The sequence below is a fragment of the Cinclus cinclus genome, chromosome 16 (genome assembly GCF_963662255.1).
Source record: "Cinclus cinclus chromosome 16, bCinCin1.1, whole genome shotgun sequence".
Classification (NCBI taxonomy): Eukaryota; Metazoa; Chordata; class Aves; order Passeriformes; family Cinclidae; genus Cinclus; species Cinclus cinclus.
Genome location: NC_085061.1, coordinates 3,678,717 through 3,699,737, shown reverse-complemented (window position 1 = coordinate 3,699,737; position 21,021 = coordinate 3,678,717). Strand labels below are relative to the sequence as shown.

Here is a 21,021-nt window from a genome sequence, read left to right as displayed (position 1 = left end):
ACTAATTCCTCCTCTCAGGGCTGGTCATTCAGAGCAGCTCCTGTTTTAATATCATTCTAAGAATTTGCTTTTTTGCATGTTGATTTATACAGGTAGTAGAGTGTGGATTGGAGCAACCTTTGTTTTTAAGGAGTTGTTCCAAGAGAAGAGCAGTTGACTTGTACTCTTCACATAAAATCAAGAAAGGAAAATATTTTTATTCTTCTGAGGTCAAAATAGGGGCATTGAGCAGACAGATGAAAAGCTTTAGCTTGTTGCCAATATTTAAATGCAATACCACTACCTTAGTGTTTCACGTCTCAAGTGTCATCTATTATAGGCCTCATTACACCAAACGTTAAATGCTGTATCATCTCATTTTCCCTGCTGTAGCTCCCTGCCAAGACTCTTCCATCAGAGTAGGAGGATGGCTTTCTGTCAGAAATGGCAAATCCTACTCCCTTTTGTCACTTCCCTTCGAATTTTTCGGAGCCCTGCTGTGTCTCCCAGGGCTCCGCTGCCCTGCTGGGTTTAGCAATGGTGGCAGCAGGCAGCTGAGACTGCTCATTTGATTTCCCTGTTTCTCTGCTGGCTTTATGGAAGGTGACCAGGCTCACTACCTCCTTTGCATTTTGAGTACACTCACACACGGGGAGGAAGCGGGCAAACCAATATTTTTTCCAGACTGATCTGTGCTAGAGGAAGACATTACAGAAACAGAAGAGTTTTTCTTTTCCTTCAACTTCTCTGTCCTTGGAGAAATGGATTCCAGTTTAGCTCTTTGTGCATTACAAGAAATGCAATTAAGCAGGCTCTGTCTGTGCCACTGTAAGTGCTCCCCAGACATCAGCTGGGCTGGCTGAGGAATGGGGAATAGATTGTACCCTCAGCTTTTACATACAGGGCAAAAGACAAATGGCACAGCGATGTTAAGGTTCCCAGTGCTGCTGGGAGGGATGGAGAAGCTGCCTTCACCTCTCTTTTCCCAGCTGCAGGTCACATCCAGAGGTTCCTGTCACTGTGCTTTAGTGGTGGGCATGTGGCCTGTGCATTCCCAGAAGTCTCTCCCCGAGCTGCCTTCCCAGTGACTCCTGTCTACAACGGAGGTGTTTATGAGACACCCTGGAGATCCACACACCAGGAGTGCACCTGGATGTGGAGCTGCCCCAGGAGAGCTCTGTCCATGGATGGCCTGTGCAGAGCAGCCCCATGGGTGTTGGGTTCATCTGCCTCACAGAATCATTTAGATTGGAAAAGACCCTCAAGGTCATCAAGTCCAACCATAAACCAAACACTGCCATGTCCACCACTAAATCACGTCCAGAAGTGACACATCTCCCTGGCTTCTGTCACCTCAGAAAGAGCCTCCCTAACCCAGGACAAGTAGAGGGAGATTTCCTGTTCTGCTTCCTCTCCCCACCACAATTTTGGACTTTGTATGCTTTTCCCAAGCAAAGGATGATGTCAGGCAACTGGAAGAGAATTACAGCTAAATGGAATGGTCTGGTTTGGAAGGGACCTTAAAGACCAGCCAGTTCCATCCCTCTGCCATGGGCAGGGACACTCTGTTAGGCCTGGTGGCTCCAAGCCCCATCCAACCTGGTCTTGGACACTTCCAGGGGATGGGGCAGCCCCAGCTTCTCTGGACAACTTCACCACCCTCACAGGGAGGAATTTCTCCCCAATACCCCATCTATCCCTGCCCTCTGGCAGTTTGAAGCCATTCCCCTTTGTCCTGTCACTCCAAGTCCTTGTAAAAAGTCCCTCTCCAACTTTCAAGATGATGAGTTCCATGAAGGCAGCAGACATTTTGGGAAAGAAAGTGTCTACTTGGAGTGGGAATTGTCTACCTCATAAATGCAGGGTTTTGCTTCCCACGCCCTGAGGGCAGCTCTCACTTTAGTTTCCTTTCTGGTGTCTTGAGTAGTGTTTTTCCATTTTCTTCCTTTTCTGTTTATTTTTAACCAAATGAGGGAGCGCAGTGTCAAACATGGACACGAACCAGCAGAAGTCAGTAAATTCAAAGTGAAGGGTGCAGCTGCATCCCTGGCATCTGCCATGGGGCCTTTTTCTCTTCTGCTGGCGAGGGACACACCAGGGCTGACAGTTTGTCAGCCTTCACTTTCCATTCTTGTCCTTCTACTGCTTTGCATGATAATCCAGCCCTTTGCCTCTGACAAACACAGCCACGTTTTAACTGTGTCCTCTGTAGGAGGAACACCAGTGGCATTCAGTCAGGTCTTAACTCTCAGCAGCTTCTCCCCTCATAAACCTTCTAATGTGTAATTAGGAGGGAGCTTTATGGCCCAGCTCTCCTGCTCTGAGAGGGAAAAACCCAAATAAATGACAGCTCTCCATGTCCTGTGTTGTCATGGATTTAGTGGAGCTGGGAGCCTCCCTCTTTGAGTGACAGCTTGATTTAGGATGGATACCCTGATTAATGGCCTGTGACACTGGGCTGGCCCCCAGAGCAGCTCCTCTCCGTCGTGGGCTGGGCATGGCAGAGGTGGCTTCTCCTTCCCCCAGCACTCAGATCCTCTCCCCATTCCTGAACCTCAAGCTCGGCTGGGACAGAGGTGTCGAGGCTGGGGGGTGAAGAGCAAATCTCCCATCACAGGAGTTAGGATGGGGCAGAGCTGGGGAAAACTGGAGAGAAAGAAGGAGCAAAGAAAAATGTTTTCTTCTTTGAGGAGCACTCGCTTTTCCATCACATATTTAAGAGGCTGAGTGCCCAGTGAAAGGCAGTGGGGAATGAAGATGGGAGTTGATGTGACTGAAAAGAAAAAGCAAGGGCAGCCTCCCTCGGCGTGTCCCTCTGAGCCCTGTTAAGTGTTGCAAACTTTGCTCTTCCCAGGGGTTTCTAAGAATTAATACCCAGCTGATGTGCCAGCCACAGCAAGTGCATCTTTCCCCCCTAACCTGAGTGGAAAATGCTGTGTATGGTACACTAATGATTTTCTACTGAACTTAAAGGCCAGTCTTTGCTATCACAGGTAGCCTTCTAATGAATTCTCTTTCAGCTGAACTTCTAACATTTAGAGCACACCTGGTTTTGAGGATGGGGGAAGTGGCACAGTGCAGGAATTCCCAAGTGTGTGTTCAATATTTAATCTCAAAGTTCACTACTGGAATCAAGTGATTTTTTACTTCAGATATATCTGATTGTGATCATTATCTACAAAGAGGGGTCTGGATGTTCCAGATGGATACAAGATAAATTATTTGAGGCTCTGGAATTAAAAAATGTTGTTGGCCAAGGCTTGGGAAGCCACAGGCTATGCTGTGTATAGGGATCTGCAGTGGGGAAAAATGCAGGAGATCCCTATTGCCAAAATGTCACTGTGCAGATTCTGAGCATTGTAGCTGCATCAGCACCTCTCTGGGACCCCAGGGATAATGAGCTGGGTCCCATTTTAGAATCATTAATGTTGGAAAAGACCTCCAAGATCATTGAGTCCAACCATTAACTCAGTACTGAGAGTCCTACCCCAGGGAAAAAAAAACAAAGTTTTGACAAAAATTCTTTCAGTGAGTGAAAGGGAGATGGGCCAGTGGCCACCAACCAGAGCATCTCTGAGTCCCAGTGAGACAGAAATACCTCTGGAGAAACATCCACCAGCATCCTTTGCTGCCCCACACCATCACCACCATAGCCAAGGGGACAGAGAGGAGGAAATGCAATATTGACCTCTCAGGGGTGGTTTTCCCAACTTACTGCAAGCTTCACAGAGCAGTTAAATTTACACTTCTTGGTCTGTTGGGTTTTCTGCACTGTGCACCCTGATAGGTTTGAGAAAGTGTGTCTGAACAGTTGTGTTTGTTGTAATGAGTGCTGAACATTCACTTTTATTGTTGCTTTTTCTTCCCCTATTTAAGTGGCTTTGAATGCAAACAAATTGCTTTTCAGACAATTCACAATGGGCTCAAATTCTCTTATTGCTGTTTACAAATATGTTTATGAAAGCTTAGGCAATTCTAGCAAATATGGCAATATTTTACAGTCGTGAGATGCATCTTCTGAGTGTTGGTGGCTGCAACAATCCAGCTTTGAAAATGCATTCCTCACTCCACCCTCTTCAGAGAAACTAAATCCCAAACTCCCTTTTTACTACGTTGTAACTTTATGTGGTAGAAATAATCTCGGCTTCTATTGCCCTGTAAAAGGGAAGTCAATATTTTATCTCATGTTTTATAGCCATTGTAATACCCAGCTAATACATAACAATGGTACATTATGATAACTTCATTATAGTCTGATCATGCTGGTGAATAATGTATTGGTCCAAGTTTTAAGCGTGGCAGGAAAATTACATGTTTTTATTGTTCTTTGGTGTTTCTCAAATGCAGCTGGAACAATAACATTCCAGCCTGCTTTTTGCATCCACTGAGACTGCCAATCCTCCTGACCAGAAGAGCTGTAATTTGGGGGTTGTTACTCATTGTGTGTGTCACCAGACGTGCAGCGCGGTGCAAATCACTGAGCCAATATTTGCTGGTGCCAAAGCTAAAACATTCACATGGAAATGCACCTGCAGTGTTAATCAGCCCATCTTTGCTGCTATTCCCTGTGGCACAGGAGTAGGCTGAGGGCCAGATCTTGCTCTGTTACACCAGCACAATTCTGGAATCGCTGCGGTGACTCCAATTAGGTTACACTCAGGTAAAGGTAAAGCAAATGAGGACGGATTCCTGCCTCACACTGCAGCAGCAGAGCGAGTCACTGAGGGTAGCACTGCAGGCTCCTGCTTTATTGTTACCTTGATAACACCTCGAGCCACAGAAGTCCTGCTGCTGCTCAGTGCAGACGACTGTCTTTCAAAGCAGGCAGCTCCCACACTGAAGTCATGTTTGTGGAGAGGTTATCATCCTATTCCCAATGCTCTGGGACATGGAGAGAAAAATAGATGTTGTTGGAACAGCTTTGATAGCTAAAAGTAAAAGCCCAGTGGGATGCTTGAGAGGTCAGGACTGTGAGAGCTGTGCTGGGTAGGCGAGCTGAGGGTTTGGCCCCACATGTAGACAGAGATTCCATTTTCTCAGCAGCAATGCTGGGCATCAGTTTTTACTGGGAAGATAATCAATCAGATTAATGTTTGATTCCTATCCTCAAAATTTTTGAGTGGTATTTTTAATTATAGTTGGTTTTGTTGCTCCTAGTACCAGCATCCATCTTGTTGAAAGTTCATTCCATTGCAGTCAAGTGAATGTGAGGTTACAGGTGTGGGTCAGGGATGGCAATGGTTCCTGGCCAGGATGTGAATCAGGATTAATGTCATTATGGCTGTGGAGAGCCAAGATTACCCTACTGAAACGCTCCCATCAGAATGGTATTGTGCTTCTAACAGCTTCCACATCTTTATAAAAATGAACAAAACTCATTTCTGTTTAAAACTGCAGAGCACAGAGTGCAGCACCAGCTCTGTGCCATGCAAAGGACACAACACTGCTGCTGACATGGAGCAAGCAGCACTCAGTGACACCAGTCCCCTGGCACCAGTTCACACAAGGCCATAATGCCTCCCAGGACTTGTATTAGTCCAAGCCTCACTTGAGTCCTTCAACAACAAAGCAAATTTTGCAGTGTAAAAAACAAACAAAACCTTTGTGATTAGGACTCATTAATGTAGCCTTGGGTTTACCTGATCTGTCAAATGACAGATGTGCTGATGGGTGACCTTGCCCACTCAGGAGGGAGTGGCAGGACACCAGCTCAGGTCCATGTGGGTGGTGCTGCTGATTTTAGAGACCTCTTCCATCTGGGCTGTGAAGAGATCCCATCCCGAGTAAATGCATTCACAGATGGGGCTTGCAGGGCATTCTGACACTTGTGTGTATCACAGGACAGCCTCCAGGTGAGTGTGTCCCTGCCCGTGGCTCCAGCACACCATGAATGACAACCTCGAGCAGGTCACTGAGCAGGTGGAAGTGCCAGGGCACACAGCTGATGCCATTTCTCTCCTTGCTGCTCTCCTAGATGAAGGACTCTGGGACATGTTTGTGAAGGACATCCCTCGCAGTGCCACCTCCTACACCGTGGGCCTGGACAAACTCAGACAAGGTGTCACCTATGAATTTCGGGTGGTGGCTGTCAACGAATTTGGCTATGGGGAGCCAAGTGTTCCTTCTGTGGCAGTATCAGGTAATTGTGGATTTTAATTTTTTTTAAAAGTCTTTTTCAATGGAATTTCCCAAGGCTGAGGGAGAAGAGGGGGGAAAAGAAACAAACCAGATTCTCTAGTTGCAGCAAATAATTAAGAGCAGCTTGTTTTCACTTGTTTTAGGATAAAACTGGAGTAATACAGTGGTGAATTAAGGTTTGAAATTACAGTATGTTTGATTCTCAAGACGAAAAATGTGCATGTGCTATTTTTAAGCTTGATAAAGAACCTACTCATAAAGAGTGTTTATGTCAGATCTCTTGTCATGACTAATTTTCAGTCTACAATCTGTTTGCTCTTTCTCCCTTCCTAGTCTGTTTTTCATTTGCTCTGCTTTCTTTTTTCTTCCTTTTACTCTGGATTGTGATAAAAATTTCCTGTGTCGCTTCCTATTTAGCTCTCACAAATACAGAAGTGTAGTTTCACGTTATTCCTGATAATCCTCTGTGCTGGCAGTCCTGCTCCAGTGTGATGCCTCCAGTCCCCCTCCACCAGAACAGCTTCTTGGTGATGCTCTGGGGCTCTTCCCACACTCCCTGCTCTCCTGTGCTTACTCCCAGTAAACAGGGCTATGACCTAAATGTGCTTCCCAAATCCCTGTGAGCAGCCCAGCCCTCTGGTTTTCTGAAGGGACTTGAGTACCTTGAAAATCAAATTCCTCTCAGCTTGCCTGGGCTGGGCTGCTGCAGTGCCTTGGCCTGTGGTGAGGCTTTGGGATGGCTTTGCTAGGTCTCCTCTTCTCCCTGCTCTACTCCAGGTTGCTTTTGAGCCATAGGCTTCATCCTTGCTGTGTCAGCAAAGACAAAGGGAATAAAAGAACCTGAGAAAGTGATTTAGAAATTCTGGAGAGTCCTGAGAACCTGGCAGTGCTCCAGTATCTGGAGTGGCTTTTATGTCTTTGCTGCTCCAGTGAAAGGCATGAACACCATTCAACTCCCCAGCAGGCAGGAGTAGCAAGTGCTGCTCTTGCCATCGTGGTTGCTGCACTTTTCCTGACACAACCACTTACCCCATGAGAGCTTCCATGGATTTCACTGTGAGTGCTACCCCTGCTTTTCTTCTTCAGGACAAGGGCATGGACAACCCACTTGAAACACCAAGAGTCAGTGTTTTTCCTGTGTGGGGTTTCACAGAGGCTGTAACACAGTGTAAAGGACCAGCAATCATGTCAGTCTTCCCTTTGCTTGAAGACATTATTCCTCTGAAGCAGGGCATGCATCTCCTTGTGAAGCTTTCTATAAATAAACTGCTTGTTTGTAAGTTCTCCACTTGAACAGAACTATTTAATTCACCTCCTTTTGATGCTTCAGTGTTCCTCTCAAATTGCTGCATGAAAGTAAGAGGCTTCCATTGAGATTCACAGTCATAAAAGTATAAAGCATTTTAGGCTGGCCACTTCAGCTGGCACAGGGAGGTATAAATTGCCCTGAATCTGCTCAGCCCAGCATGGCTTGTGTAGTTTGTCTCTAGGATTTTATTGGCCTGGACTGGCCTCCTTGCAAAGAAGGAGCGTGGCTGCTTTTCCCTGCTGCAGACTACCCGGTGACCTGGAACAAATTTGAGCTCGTATCATCAGGCTTAAAACAGACTTTTATTCAGATTCAGGGTTGGGACAGTCAGGAAAAGAGGGGAAAGAGGATTTGGTGATAGTGAGAGGTTGAGCTCTTCTCCTGGCATCACTCATTCCTGCCAGGTGGTGTTCCACCTTACAGACCACAGGGAAATTATATCAGCTGCTGGCTCGTGCTCAGAAGCTGCACTTTTTCCTAAAGCTGAGAGAGCTCAAGGGAGGACGAAGGGAATATCACTGCAAGAAAACAACAATATTTATTACTTTAAACCAAGACTGGCGAGGTAACTCAAGAAAGGGGAAGTTAGTGTCATTTTGTGTTTCCACTTGTGGTCAAATGGGGCAAAATTGCCTGAGACTGCCCAAAACCCAGGCAATTGAATTGTTACCCCTGTGCTGCATGTCAAGCTTGGCTCAGTGGATGGAGAAGTGATATACAGTAGCAGTGAATGTTGGAAGTTGGAGCTAATGGAGCTACTGAAAGACACTGAACCAAATGTACTTTGTTCCCTGGCACTAGCTGTATTTTTCAAAGAGCCACTGAGCAGTATTTTGGCAAGGTAAGCCTCCCAAAAGGTGGAATAATCATGGGTCATGACATATGTATCAGTGGTTCCCTTGACCCAGGTGTGCTAAGCCTGCCATGGTCAAGAAATACAGCTGTGCAGAGCTGTGGGAAGAAACCTTCCTTCCTTCTCCTGGTGATAACTTCTTAGCTAAGGGTCTCTGGAGCTGCTCCAGGGGTATGAAAGATGCTTGTGGAGATGCCCAGAGAAGCTGTGGCTGCCCCGTCCCTGGAAGTGTCCAAGGCCAGGCAGGATGGAGCTTGGAGCAACCTGGAGTAGTGGAAGGTGTCCCTGCCCATGGCAGGGGCAGGAGCTGGATGAGCTTTAGGGTCCCTTCCAGCCCAAACCATCCTGGGATTCTGGGTTGGAGCTGTGATATGCTCCCGTTCTCTGCCATCTTAGAAAGGTCAGCAAGCCCCTCGAGAGTCTGAACCCCCTCTCTCCTGAGCACCATTGTGGAGTCATCATTCACTGTGGGGAACAAGAGAAAATTTTAAAGGGGTGTAAAGAGGAGTTGTTACTTGTTTTTTGCTCTTTCAGCACAAACAGAAGCCCCTTTCTATGAGGAGTGGTGGTTTCTGCTGGTGATGGCTCTCTCAAGCCTCATCCTCATCCTGCTGGTGGTGTTTGCATTGGTTCTGCATGGCCAGAGCAAGAAGTACAAGAACTGCAACGGAGGTAAGGGATCATCTCTGCACTGTGCAAAAGTCTCAAGAGCTGTGGGAATCAGAAATGTTTTTCCTTTGAACCCCTGATTTCCTCAGCAGAGACTGTGTTTAGAGCTGTTTTACTTAGCAGAAGACTTGGAACGTTTTGCTGTCTGGTTTGCTAGAAATGGCTTTTGCCCTTAGCCACACTGGATCAAGGTTTGGACACTGACCAGCCATGGGCTTGGACAGGACAGACTCTGGAAGTCTCAGGGACTGCAGTAAAAGCCAAGGAGTCTGGGTCAAACACTTGGCAAATAAGGAATAAATAAGGAATTAGCCAAGACTTTGTTTAATTTTGACATAACTCCCTGATAGACAGGGAGAAGGAGAAAGATTCTGCTTTTCCTTCGCTGCACCAGTGTGGATATTCTAAATCTCTATGTCTGAATTATAAGGGAATATATTCCATCACAATTCCTTTATATTGAGTGCCCTGTATCTCACATTCCTTCCCTAAGCCAAGCTTCAGTTGCTGAGCTGGGGGCCAAGCAGCAGGAGGTGTCTTGGTCATCTGGACCTGTTAGATTTTAACATATAGTGAGCATCAGGCTTTGAATTTTCCTTTAGTGATGATTTTTACCAGTCTCCTTTCTTGAAAGGAAACAGGTGCTACCTGCTCTGTAACTTGGAATGTCAAATAGTCCCCTTTCAAAAAGCCTCACGCTTGAGCTCTGAATATTTTTTTAATCTTTTCTACTCCCTACATGATAAAGTCCTGGGAGGATTGTTCACATGTGTATTTCTCTGATAGCCTTCTCCACCTGCAGCAAGAAATTTCCCTGATGCCAGGAGGTGCCAAAAAAGGCACATTAATGAGAAGGATCAGGTGCATGGGTCCCTGCACTACCCGTTCTTTGGGATTAATGTAATGAAGTCTTCCAGGCAGTATTTAGTAATTCAGTCCCAAAGTGAAGATCTTCTCTTTCTTTGTAATTCACTTCTAACAAGTGTTAGAAAATCAGATTTCAGTCCCATGAGATATAAGATGTATGCATACCATGGCATTTGACCAAGTTAATACTATTACATATTTGTATGCACAGCTCATAGGAAATCTCTGATCTTCTTAGTTTTACTGTGTGTTTTGGGGACAGACATGAAAAGGCAGGTCTGACCTGTGCTGTCAGATATCCGTGTTCACAGAGCCTTGATGCAGCACTGAAATTGAAGATGAGGATGAAGCACCTGTCTGCTGCAAAGTGGCAGCCAGCCCTTCTCCCTGGGACACGGGCTCAGCTCACACCTTGGGGATGACAAAGGATGAGCACAGGAGAGAACATACTCCTGCTAGATTTGATCACAAGAAATAATATACTGAAAATAATATGATTTATAGAAAGAAATATATATAGAAAGAATTGCTTCTTCTTCCCATCGTGTCCTTGTTCCTGCCTTGCACTGTCCGGTGATTTCTCCATGCCTGATCCTCATTTCAGCTGTGGCATATTTTTCCCATTTGCTATCCACTTGCCCTTCCTCTTGATTTTTTTCCAGCCTTTTTTTTTTTCCTCTCCTTTTTCTCCTTTCCTACATTTCTTAGTTTTCCTTTCTCTTGCTTTGCTCCAGTCGGCATGGAATGGAATTCACAGCACCTGATTTAGGACATCTTCAGTAGCCACCTAAATTAGTTATCTGGTTTCTATTTGTAGTCAAAAAGCAAGAATAAGCACTTTTGAAGCACAGTTTATCTGTGCTGTTTTAGATACTTGCCTCTGAATGAAATCCATCCATCCAACCATTACTCCTTTCTCCTCTTTTTGGCTTCCTCTGCCCCTTCACATTCCTGATACACTCCTTGCCTTCACTCTATTCTCACTTGCCAGTAAGAAAAATAAAGAGAATTTCAAATAATTAATGATGTCACAAAACAAAAAGAAGGACAAGTTAGCTCCTGCAGTTCTGTTTGGGGGTAAGTACTTTTGTTTCAGCTGAACCTTTCCTTTCATGGCTCCAGGTAAAACCATCTCCAATGTGGAAGAGTCAGTCACCCTGGATAATGGAGGCTTCACTGCTCTGGAGCTCAACAGCAGACACCTGAACATCAAAAGCACCTTCTCAAAGAAAAATGGAACCAGGTAAAAAGCTGGGAATGCTGTGCTTTTAGAATATCTTTTTTCTAGCTTCAAGCACTGTTAAACAGGCAAAAGGGAGACACTGAGGAATCCAGGGAGGACTTAAACACCCAAGTCTCTGCCTCATCCTGTGATTCTGGCTTCTAAGCATGATTTCATTAATTCCAGGAGAATAACAACATCCCAAACACTCACCTTTTGCATTTCCTAGGTCTCCTCCTCGGCCAAGCCCAGGAGGGCTGCACTACTCTGATGAGGATATCTGTAACAAGTACAACGGGGCTGTGCTGACCGAGGGCTTGGGCCTCAGTGAGAAGCCCCTGGAAGTGTCAGAGTCAGAGGTAAGGATTTCCCTCTGCCTCACATTGCACAGACACTGCAGATATTCATTTCCATGCTGAATCCTGGCAATTCTTTGAAGTCCCAGTCTCATACCTGCATCATGCTGTGTGGTCACTGGTTGTCTGTCTCAGGGATTTTAAAAGGTTCAATTCACCTGGCTGTTTGCATCACATCTTAAAACAAAAATATCAAAGGAAAAAAAATGACAAGAAGGACCCAACCAGGGCATATTCCAGACCTGGCCTTGGCAGATAGTCAGTTTTCAAGACTCAGGTAGAAAGATAAGTGCAGTCAGTCAGAGAGCGTGTGCTGACCTCTTTGGAAACATTTGCACACCCCCCTCTGCCTGTGGGCTGCAAACTTGGGTCACTTTTGGAAAAACACACACATGCTGCAAAATAACAGCTACTGTCTGGGCGAGGTTAAAGGTGAGATGTGCTTTGGATTGTTGCACTGACTGGAGTGTGCAGTGTGGTCTGCAGCTTCACAGCTACAGCAAACTCCACAAATCCAAAGAATGGTCTCAGTGGTGACAGCCACTGCCTTGGTGACAGAGGGAGTAGGTGGGGAGTGAGTAACTCGCCAGGGAGCACATGGTCATGGCTATGGGGGCCCAGCATTCAGCTCTGTGAACACCCCAGCCTTGCCTTTAGACTGCTCTCCACGGAAGGTGGGTGCATGCCAGCATTATCCATCTGGCAGGGCTCCATCTTGTGTTTCACATTCCCTGTAAAAAGGAATAAAGCACGTGTTGTCTGTGAAAGTCCAGCAGTGACCAGGGCTAAATAGACAGACTTCAAAGGAGATCCAGAAAGGTAAATCTGTCTCTAAAATCAGATGCTGTCAGCTGAGATCCTGACGAATCCGAACTGACAGCGCAAGAAGCGAGCAGTGGGCCAAACCATGCCAAACCTGACCCTTCCAGCAAGAAGAAATCACGGGCAGCAAGTAGTGAAAGAAGATGACAGTTTTCATCTGTAGCTTTTCTGCACCTGCAGCTACAGCTGCTTTTCCTGGCTACCTAACTCTCACCTCCTGCTAATTACCACCGACAGCCTGCTGCTTTGTGCTGCCCTGTGGCCGACCCGTCGTGCAGGCAGCTTTCCTTGGTGCAGCTCAAGCTGCTGTCTCTGCAATGCTCCAGCATTACCCTCCAGATTAAACCCACAGTGCTTTGGTCATGTCACTGTAACAACCCAGCATTAAACCTGTCATTAAAACAGTTTGCTGAGCATGATCGTGAATTTAGCACTGGCACCTTTTGACATTAATTTCAATGTCCCGTGTGGTATTTCCTGGTGATGTGCAGAAGTCTCCTTGAAGGGTGTCATCATGCCTCCTGTATGCACAGCTTGTACAGCAGAGAATGAAGTGATTTGGGTGGGTTTTTTTCTCAGGCTATTGATATTGTTTATTTACTGTTGTATTGCTGTTGAGCCTGAAGGTCTCAGTTGAGATTCTGGTGTTTTTATGAATGTGGGTGTGCACGTGAGTATGTGCACAAAGTATGCTGCTGTTTTTCCTTGGGCCTTGGATATGCAGCCTGCCTGTGTAATGTCTTTGATGCTTGTTTGGGTTTTTTGTGGAGGGGAGTGCTTTTAGTCATGAAATGTTAATATGCTCCCAGTAGAGGTAGCAGTAGGAGATGCTGCCTTTTGATCAGCCTGAAAATGCTGTTTATGTTGGCAGGTGCAGACAGGAGGTGAGGGTGGGTTGGGGCAGAGGTGGGCATAGATGATTGACCACTCTCTTTTCAAGTGTTCCTGTACCTATTAGCTCTTCCTGTTTGTCTTTTAGTTTCTTCAGTTTCTGTTCTCAGAGGAGGTCTTAATAAACAAGCTCTGTTTTCTGAGAGTTACAGATTTTTTATCTCTTAGCAGACAGAATTGTTTGCCATTAGATGAAGAGTTAAAGATATCTTTTGATGTAAGAGTTCTACCCAGGTTTGGTCCTCTGCAGCAGAGGGTCTTGATGCTGTTTTCCTCGAGTACATCTGTGTGTGGGTCTCAAATTCCACTTAATACAATGCACATCAGGGCAGGCAGGGACAAAAACTGTGCCTTTGCCTTCAATCCTCTTTTCACCGTGTTAGTGCTTAGTCTTACGCCTGTTGCCTGAGGTGTCAAGATTTTATATGGAAAAGAAGGAAGCTCACTGGCTTCAAGTCTCCTGGGGTTTACTGAACATGAACAACTGTTGGGCTGACTGACTGCACTTAAAACACAGCTGCCTGGGAGCATTCCTCCAAGCTCACTCCTGGAGAGGAGAGACACACAGAAGCAAAGAGGAAATCAAGTAGACTCTTAATATTCATAAATCAAGTGGTGAACTTACTCCATGTCACGAAAGCCAAGTACCAGTACTGTTAATGAGGTTAAAGAAGTTTAATTGGCAGGTACGGAGCAGGAGACTGCTATGAGTGTAAATTCTAAATGATTAATAATAATAGGCTTTTAGTTAATGAGTCAAGTGGACAAGGCTCTGGACAGATAATCTGAAAAAATTTGGTGTTCACTATGTATAGAAGTCTGATAATGTATCTGCAGTGTCATCCAGCCAAGGAGGAGCAGGAAGAGAGGGGAGGCTGGTGCATGTTTGTGTGTTCTCACGTGTCCCTGTGGTCTTCCAAAAACTGCTTCCAGGAGAAAATACTCTCAACAGGTTGCACACCTGTGAATTATTCAGTTATCAGTCAGTGCCAGATTCTCTGGCCTTCCCACTGCTCTCTGTGCAGTCTGACTGGCTTTGGCTTTCTCAGCTCTGTAGAAATATATTAATTTCCACTTAACACTTCAGAGGGAAGAGAGTTTAACTTGTTTCCTGTAAAGCTCTCCAGTGATTTTTGACAAGTTGGATACTATGTGGAAACCAGCTGCAGGTGACACATAAAATAAGTAAGAGTGGGTTCCCATGTCCAGAGAAATGTTTTGCATACTGTGTTCCATGTCTCTTTTACAGCATATTTATTTCAGGCCAGCAAAAAAAAAAAATCCTGCTGTCATCTACATTTTTAGAAGTAGTCTTATACGGCTGTTTCTTTTGTAGTCACTTAAAAGGATAACTGGAACTATTATCAAATTTATTACCACACTTCCCACTGACTAAGCCAGCCAACTCTGGTGGCTGACTTGCCTCCGAGCAGCACTTGTGCATTTTGTACTATGAAAAATATACCTAAATAGCCTCTCATTTTCTGTATTTGTTGTTTCATAGGCATCCATGCACCTTTGGTTGACAGTGTGTAATGTCACCACTCACCCAATCACGCTCCAGTCTATGGAGGTTTCCAAGGTAACACAGCCACAGTCGTAGGGAAAGGAGAAAACTGAAAACAAAGCAAAAAGCCCTGCAGCATTTTTATTTACTCAATAGTTTAAAAACCACTAAAGAGTAATCCTCTAGTATAAGCTGTCTGTATTGTCATGCTAAACAGGTCTATCTTCTCCTTGATTTTCATCGGGCTGTGGAATACCAGTTTAGAGTATTCCTTGCTGATAAGGGTGGTAATTGGAGTCTTGCTGGGAGCAGACCTTAGGAGATACTTCAGAAACACAGACACAATAGTCAGTTCCTGCCTGTTCTGAAAAAAACACAGAAAAAGCATGTTGTATCAACACCAACAAGCAGGATATCCTTTCCAGCATCAGTCTGAATGATGGTGAAAGGCTGAAGTTACTGCAGCTCTGTATGTTTCATGGAGGTTCCTTCTGAAAGATCCTGGTCTTATTTACACCAAAATATTTACACCCTTTCAATTGGTATAATGACCTAATTAGTGGAGAAATTATCAGCAAGTGGTGTTGTTCTACATTCCCTCTTTCAGTTCATGGCAAGTCTGAGTGTGACCGTATTTCAAATAATAGCTGTTCATCCTAAAGTGTTCCTAGGATTTCTCCTCTTTATTATGTTGACTTCTGGGAGTCTTGAAAGAATTTGGCTTAGGAACAGAAATTATATTAGTTTTGTGAGAGTGGTTTTTTTGCTGGTGATGGACAGAGCTCGAGTGGCTGCATCAGTACTATTACAGCTATAAAGTCGTGTTACATGCTTCTTTGCATTTCTCCTTAGGGCTTCCAGCCTTTTAGTTGGCTTTATCCAACCTCACAGATCCTCTGTGATGTGAGGACATCAGGAAGACTCATAAAGAGCCACTAGAAGTTTGTGGGTTTTTTTTTTTTTTTTTTTGCTCCTCATGGTTATGCTGCCTCAGCTCAGCTGTGATCCCTCTGTTGAGCAGGGCTGTGTTTCCTTGTCGGGTGGGTGAGTGTGCCTGAGTCAGTAAAAGTGATGGTGGGTTGGGGAAGGAGTCAGAGGACATGGGAGAGTAGTGCCTGGTGCCTTTGATAGAGAGAGCACATCCACGGGAGCTGGAGGAGTTCACACCTTTAGGTGCTGCTTCTGGTGACCAGTCCTGACCTGTCTCTGCTCAGGATGCTGAGATTTTTCTTCCACATCATCCCTCAATTTCCCAGGCAATTTTACCTTAAAATTACACTATGGACACACAGCATAATATTTGGAGATTGATGCAGAGTGCAATAACTTGTTTCCTGCTGAGTACAGAGGGAACAAGAGTTTGGGGATCTTTTGGTGAAGTTGGCTGCCTGCAGCTGAGGACAAGCCTGAGCTCCTGCTGCCAGGCCCTGCCATGCTGCCACATCTGCAGCCGTCCATGGCACTCCTGTTGGAGCCCCTTGCAAAAACAGACTGGGCAGTGCTGGCAGGATGTTCCTGGCAGCAGTGCCAAGACTCTGGAGCTTCTCTCTGTACCCACTGGCTGTGAAGTGTTCCAAATCTGGGGGTATTCCAGGAATGCTGCAAAAACCACCTGTTCAGGAAGGTCTTTGGAGGGAGTCGGGTGTTGGCTTCCCAAGCCTGGCAGCTGGTGCAATGGAGTGTTTTTCTAGGAGACAGGCTTGCTGTGTTCCTTCTGGAATAATTATTAAATGCTGGTAGGGCTTTGTTGTATTAGCAATTACTTGTCAAGGCACCTGAAGCTTTTCATTCTTAAAAATCTAACAGTATGTAATTCCTAAAGAGCCAAAGCCTGGGTAATAGTGGAAAGGAAGTTTTGCAAAGCTGTAAAAAGCTGCTTTGCTCACTTTTGGAAAGCCCTGGGAAAAATTTCTCAGCTCTGTCCATTACCCTCTGTGCTGGAAAATGAGCACAGAATAGTATTGAAGCAGCTACCTAAGCAAAGAAGTGAGATGATGGATGCTGTGCCCTTTTCAAACGATGGTTCGCTAGTTACTTGAGGATTGTTCTTCAGAGACCATTAAAAAGGAGCTTTAGAGGAGGAGAGAGACAAGTTTTGTGGCAGGCAGGATCAAGAGGGATGTGTGTTTGCTGGGTGGTGTCATAGATCAGAACCACACCAACCTTTTGAAACTAATTGCAGCAACAAACAGTGACGAGCTGCACTCACCTGTCTCTCTTGTGTGTCTTAGGCAGCTCCTACTTTGATATTTAATTGCCTCTAGAATTGGCAATGCAGATTATTGGGGGCGGTGGGGGAAGGAATAAAAGCTCTTGCATGGTCTAACTGAAGATTTGAAGGGAAGGCATGAGATCTGGAAATGCCTGGCTAAATGTCTGTGTGCTGGATGGGATGGGGCTGTTACTGGTGGGGCCATCAGTGAGAATAGAAGGAAAATGAGCACTGAGATTGCATGGTTGAGGCTTTGCCATGGTCCCTGTGCTTGGCAGAGATGTACAAACCCTCTGTGATTCCTTCAGCTGCATCCCAGCAGCAGTACTTCAGAGGAGGGGCAGATGCACAGAGCTTACCTGGTCACATCACAATAGAGCTCCCACTTGATACTGATGGGTGCTTTGAAGCTCTGCAGCCACTGTGCATAAATGTTTCAGGGGTAGGATCTGCTCCGAGCACAGAGCTGGGTCTGACTCATCCCAAGGAAGCAGCCCCTCCTGCCTGGCAGCTTGTCTTTCCCAGATTTTGCATTCTCTTTCTTCTGTCGCTGCTGGTTGTGTACCTTGTACCACCAATAATCAGCTGGAACATGCAAATAGTGTTATTTGCCTGTACAAAGTCTGATTTTACTTAACTCCCTTCCAGTTATAGAGCTAATTTTCAATACTTAACACCCAGAGTCCTGTGCAGGTGGCTGGGGCTGGGCCACCCCAAACGTTGGCCTGGCTAACCAGAGTGTTTGTATGGAAGGCATCCCTGCTGTCCTCCCATCAGAGGAGAGATGCTCAGCTGTAATTGCAATATTTATGATTGTGATTAAAAGCTGTTGGTTTTGCTATGACCTCTCTACACTTCCCTGCATCTTGTGCCCAAACAGGAGCTCGTGCTGCCCCTGCATCGTTCTGCAGGGAATTAGAAGGGATTTGTCTGTCACTTACCATCAGGGGACTCTCCCTCTAGCAGCAAAGTCTGGCTAAAGAAGAGCACAGTGCTTTTCCACAGCCCAGCCTGTACCACACTGAGGCTGCCATCCCTCTTACCTTAACACTGCAGCTTTAGGTCAGCTGGTGATGCTAAACTTGCCTCTCATTTCTTTGCGAGCACAACAGGCTAAAAAATATCATCGATGCTAATGACCGATTATTTAATCCTATTTGTCTAATGCCCCAGGTCACCGACTCGGATTACGAGGACGAGTTGCCCAAGCACTCCTTTGTGAACCATTACATGAGCGACCCCACCTACTACAACTCGTGGAAGAGGCAGCAGAAAGGGGTGAAGCAGCACCCGGCGTCCTACAGATACGAGGAGTGCACGGCCAGCGAGCCAGAGCCCTATTTCCAGACTGTCATCACGACACAGAGCTCAGGAGGGGTGTACACCCCGACGGGACAGCCCGCACCCGGCTCCCGGACTCCAGTGACAGGATTCTCCTCCTTTGTCTGAGCGGGGCTGGGGACACCGGGACAGTCGCAGTGACCGTGTGTGCTGAACTGTGGGGGACATCTCTTATCAGGGTAGAAACGGATGGGAACACACCTGAGGCTGAGTTGTTGGGGTTTTCGGTTGGTTTTATTTTTTTTTTTTTCCTTTCTGAAGACAATCAACTCTATAAAAAACACGGAGCTCAACTAGCTGAACCTTTGTTTAAGAAAACAAAAAGAAAAAAAAGGAATTCTGAACAGTGATGATTTTAACCACTTGTGAATAGTAGGGGTTTTTTAACTGCTTTTTGTAACACTGCTTCAGGAAGCAGCTCCCATGCCCTGCTCCTTCCCTCTTTCTTTCTCTCCCCTCCTCCTGTCCTGCCGCTCCCAGACAAGCAGGTGAATTCCCTAGATGCAATGAGTGACTTTGTGATGTGATTTGAAGAGAAAACATAAAACCTCCCAGGCTCCTTTTTCTTCCTTTTTCTCTACTCTTTTTTTTGTTTCTTTTTATCTTTTTAATTTTTCTCTGTCATCAAGGTTAAGTAGTAAAACATAGAAAATGGACACATTTTTAGGTGAAAAGCAGACATGTCCTCTCTTCTCACTGCTCCACACATTAGGAGCACTGGCTGATCAATGCAGGCTCAGATGTGTCACTGTGTCTGCTCTAACCTCACTACTGGCGTATTTATATTGAATTACTGACTTGCTTTTCTTTCTTCTTCAAATGGGACCTGCTGCATTCTTTAAATATTCCAACTCCAAGGCCTTTGGAAGAGTAGGTGGCTCAAAAGAGCACTGTAGGCAGTGGTGGGCAAAGCAGGTAGGAAGAATTCAGATGTAAGGTCAGATTATTTTTGGTATGGCTTTAAACCTCCTTGTGGACTACGTGTACCATTTGCATCAGCCATTTTTTAAAAGGACACAACCCAGCAAGCCAGAGGAATTTTTCAATTAAAATTGCAGTGACAACCTATAGAGTTTACTAATTGATGAGGGTTTTGATCACCAGAGTTGCCAACAGAAGCTGAGCATCCTTAGTCACCCAGACTCTGCAGTTCTGTTTACTGGTCTGTAAAATGTACACAGTGGCAGGGTTTGTTTGATTTTATTTTTCAGTACAAAGACACACCACACAGACTGGGTGAGTTTTGGTGTCCACAGGTGCCTTTTATTGCTTCTGCAGCTTCATATCTGGGAGAAGCAAGAGTGTCTCCAAATAAAGCTAACCAGGTTTTCAGGCACTGGGGTCATGAATTACCTTGTGCACGTTTACAGCCTGCTCTGTGCACTTGAAACTACTGCCTTTGGAAAGAAAAGAGGAGATTTTTTTTTTAGTTTATTTTCCATCCTTTTGTACAGCTCACTTTTTGTTTTATTCTTTTCTATCCTTTTCCTGAGTCTGTCATGTTTAGTAGCAAGTTGTTTCCTCACAAGGAAGTTGTCAGGCATTGAAAGAATCCAAGTCCAGCCCTTGGATGTAGCAACAGTCCTGGGTCACTAGACTTCTTATGATAAAGATTTTGAAGGGTGAATTTGGAAGTAGGAGAGTCCTTGCCACACCAGGATCTGGCATTTCCTTCCAGGTGGGTAAGCCAGGAAAATTGGTGCTTGCTAATGTCCTGTCAAGGCTCATTTACCATAGAAAATTGTCCCTGTCCTCTCAAGGGATGTGCACATCTATGGCAGGGGAGGTGGTGTCTTCAGAGCAGGGTGTTGAAACCAGGCTGCCCAGGGGCCTGGTGGGGAGTATCCTGGTGGCACCTCACCAGAACAGCTGAGGTGCAAGGGCCAGCTCAGCCCTGCTGTCACCTTTCAGTGCCTCCTGGACAAGGCAAATGATCTCAGAACTGCTTTTACTCTTCGGCACCGCCTCTGAGCACTGCTGCTCTTGGTGCATGCAGACTCTGCATAGCTTTGGCACTGGATTGCTGTTCTTCTGCAAAGGTTCCAGGAAGAAAAATTTCAAAACCAAAAACTCCAGTGGGTGTGTTTAAGGGCTTTTGAGTTTGGGATAATGATCTGCAGCTCATTAGATGGCAAGGGACTCGCAAAGACACGGCTGAGCCAAAACCCTGTGAGTCACCCCCCTCTCTGCACCTGGGTAGGATGTGTGTGGGATGGAGATGGGGCTCCAAAGAGGATGACTTGGAGTGTGCTGTGAAGAGGAATGCAAAGCAAACAAAAAACCCACTGCCTTCTGTGCACTTTGACTGTTCTCTTAAGCCATATGGACTTTGCTTTAATTACTGAACTGCCAAAATTTATTTTCAGTCTGCGTCTTTTGTTTCTTAGACAAAATTATCTACGTGACTTTATGATTTGTTTTCCTTTTCCTTTGTCATTTCCTGCATCAGATTGCATATTTTAAACATGTTGGTTTTATACATTTGACACAGCAATGCAATTGCTCTTGGAATTTTAATGGCGCTTGTCCAACAGGTGTAAGAGGTAGTGCTGCAGGAGGAGCCCTTCAAGGACCACTGAGGACTTTAGGGATGTAAATTAGTAGGAAGTAGACGGAACAATGGAGACTTTGCTCCAAAGGAAAGCATAGTGTAACTCCACATTTCCTGAATATTGCCAGATCTCAGTTGGTGTAAGGTGCAGTTACTCTCTGGAGCTGACCTGATACGACATTGAGAAAAAAACCCCAAGAAAACCACGGGGAATAAAGGAAATGGACTTTGTGGCCACTGCTCTACTGAAGGACAACATGGAGAGCAGCACGATCTATACAAAGTGAGAAGAGACTGTTTCTTT

At 45.5% G+C, this 21,021-nt stretch overlaps 1 protein-coding gene across 1 annotated transcript in view; it reads left to right on the top strand.

Moving 5' to 3' along the window:
• Positions 1-19,952, top strand: part of SDK1 (sidekick cell adhesion molecule 1) — a 384,821-nt gene extending 364,869 nt beyond the window's left edge. Inside the window, exons 41-45 of the mRNA XM_062503303.1 lie at positions 5,954-6,118; positions 8,814-8,951; positions 10,938-11,058; positions 11,267-11,396; positions 17,999-19,952. Of these exons, the coding sequence (XP_062359287.1) occupies positions 5,954-6,118; positions 8,814-8,951; positions 10,938-11,058; positions 11,267-11,396; positions 17,999-18,274 (830 nt within the window). The 3' untranslated portion in view covers positions 18,275-19,952. The remainder of the gene's footprint in view (positions 1-5,953; positions 6,119-8,813; positions 8,952-10,937; positions 11,059-11,266; positions 11,397-17,998) is intronic.
• Positions 19,953-21,021: the final 1,069 nt, after the last annotated feature.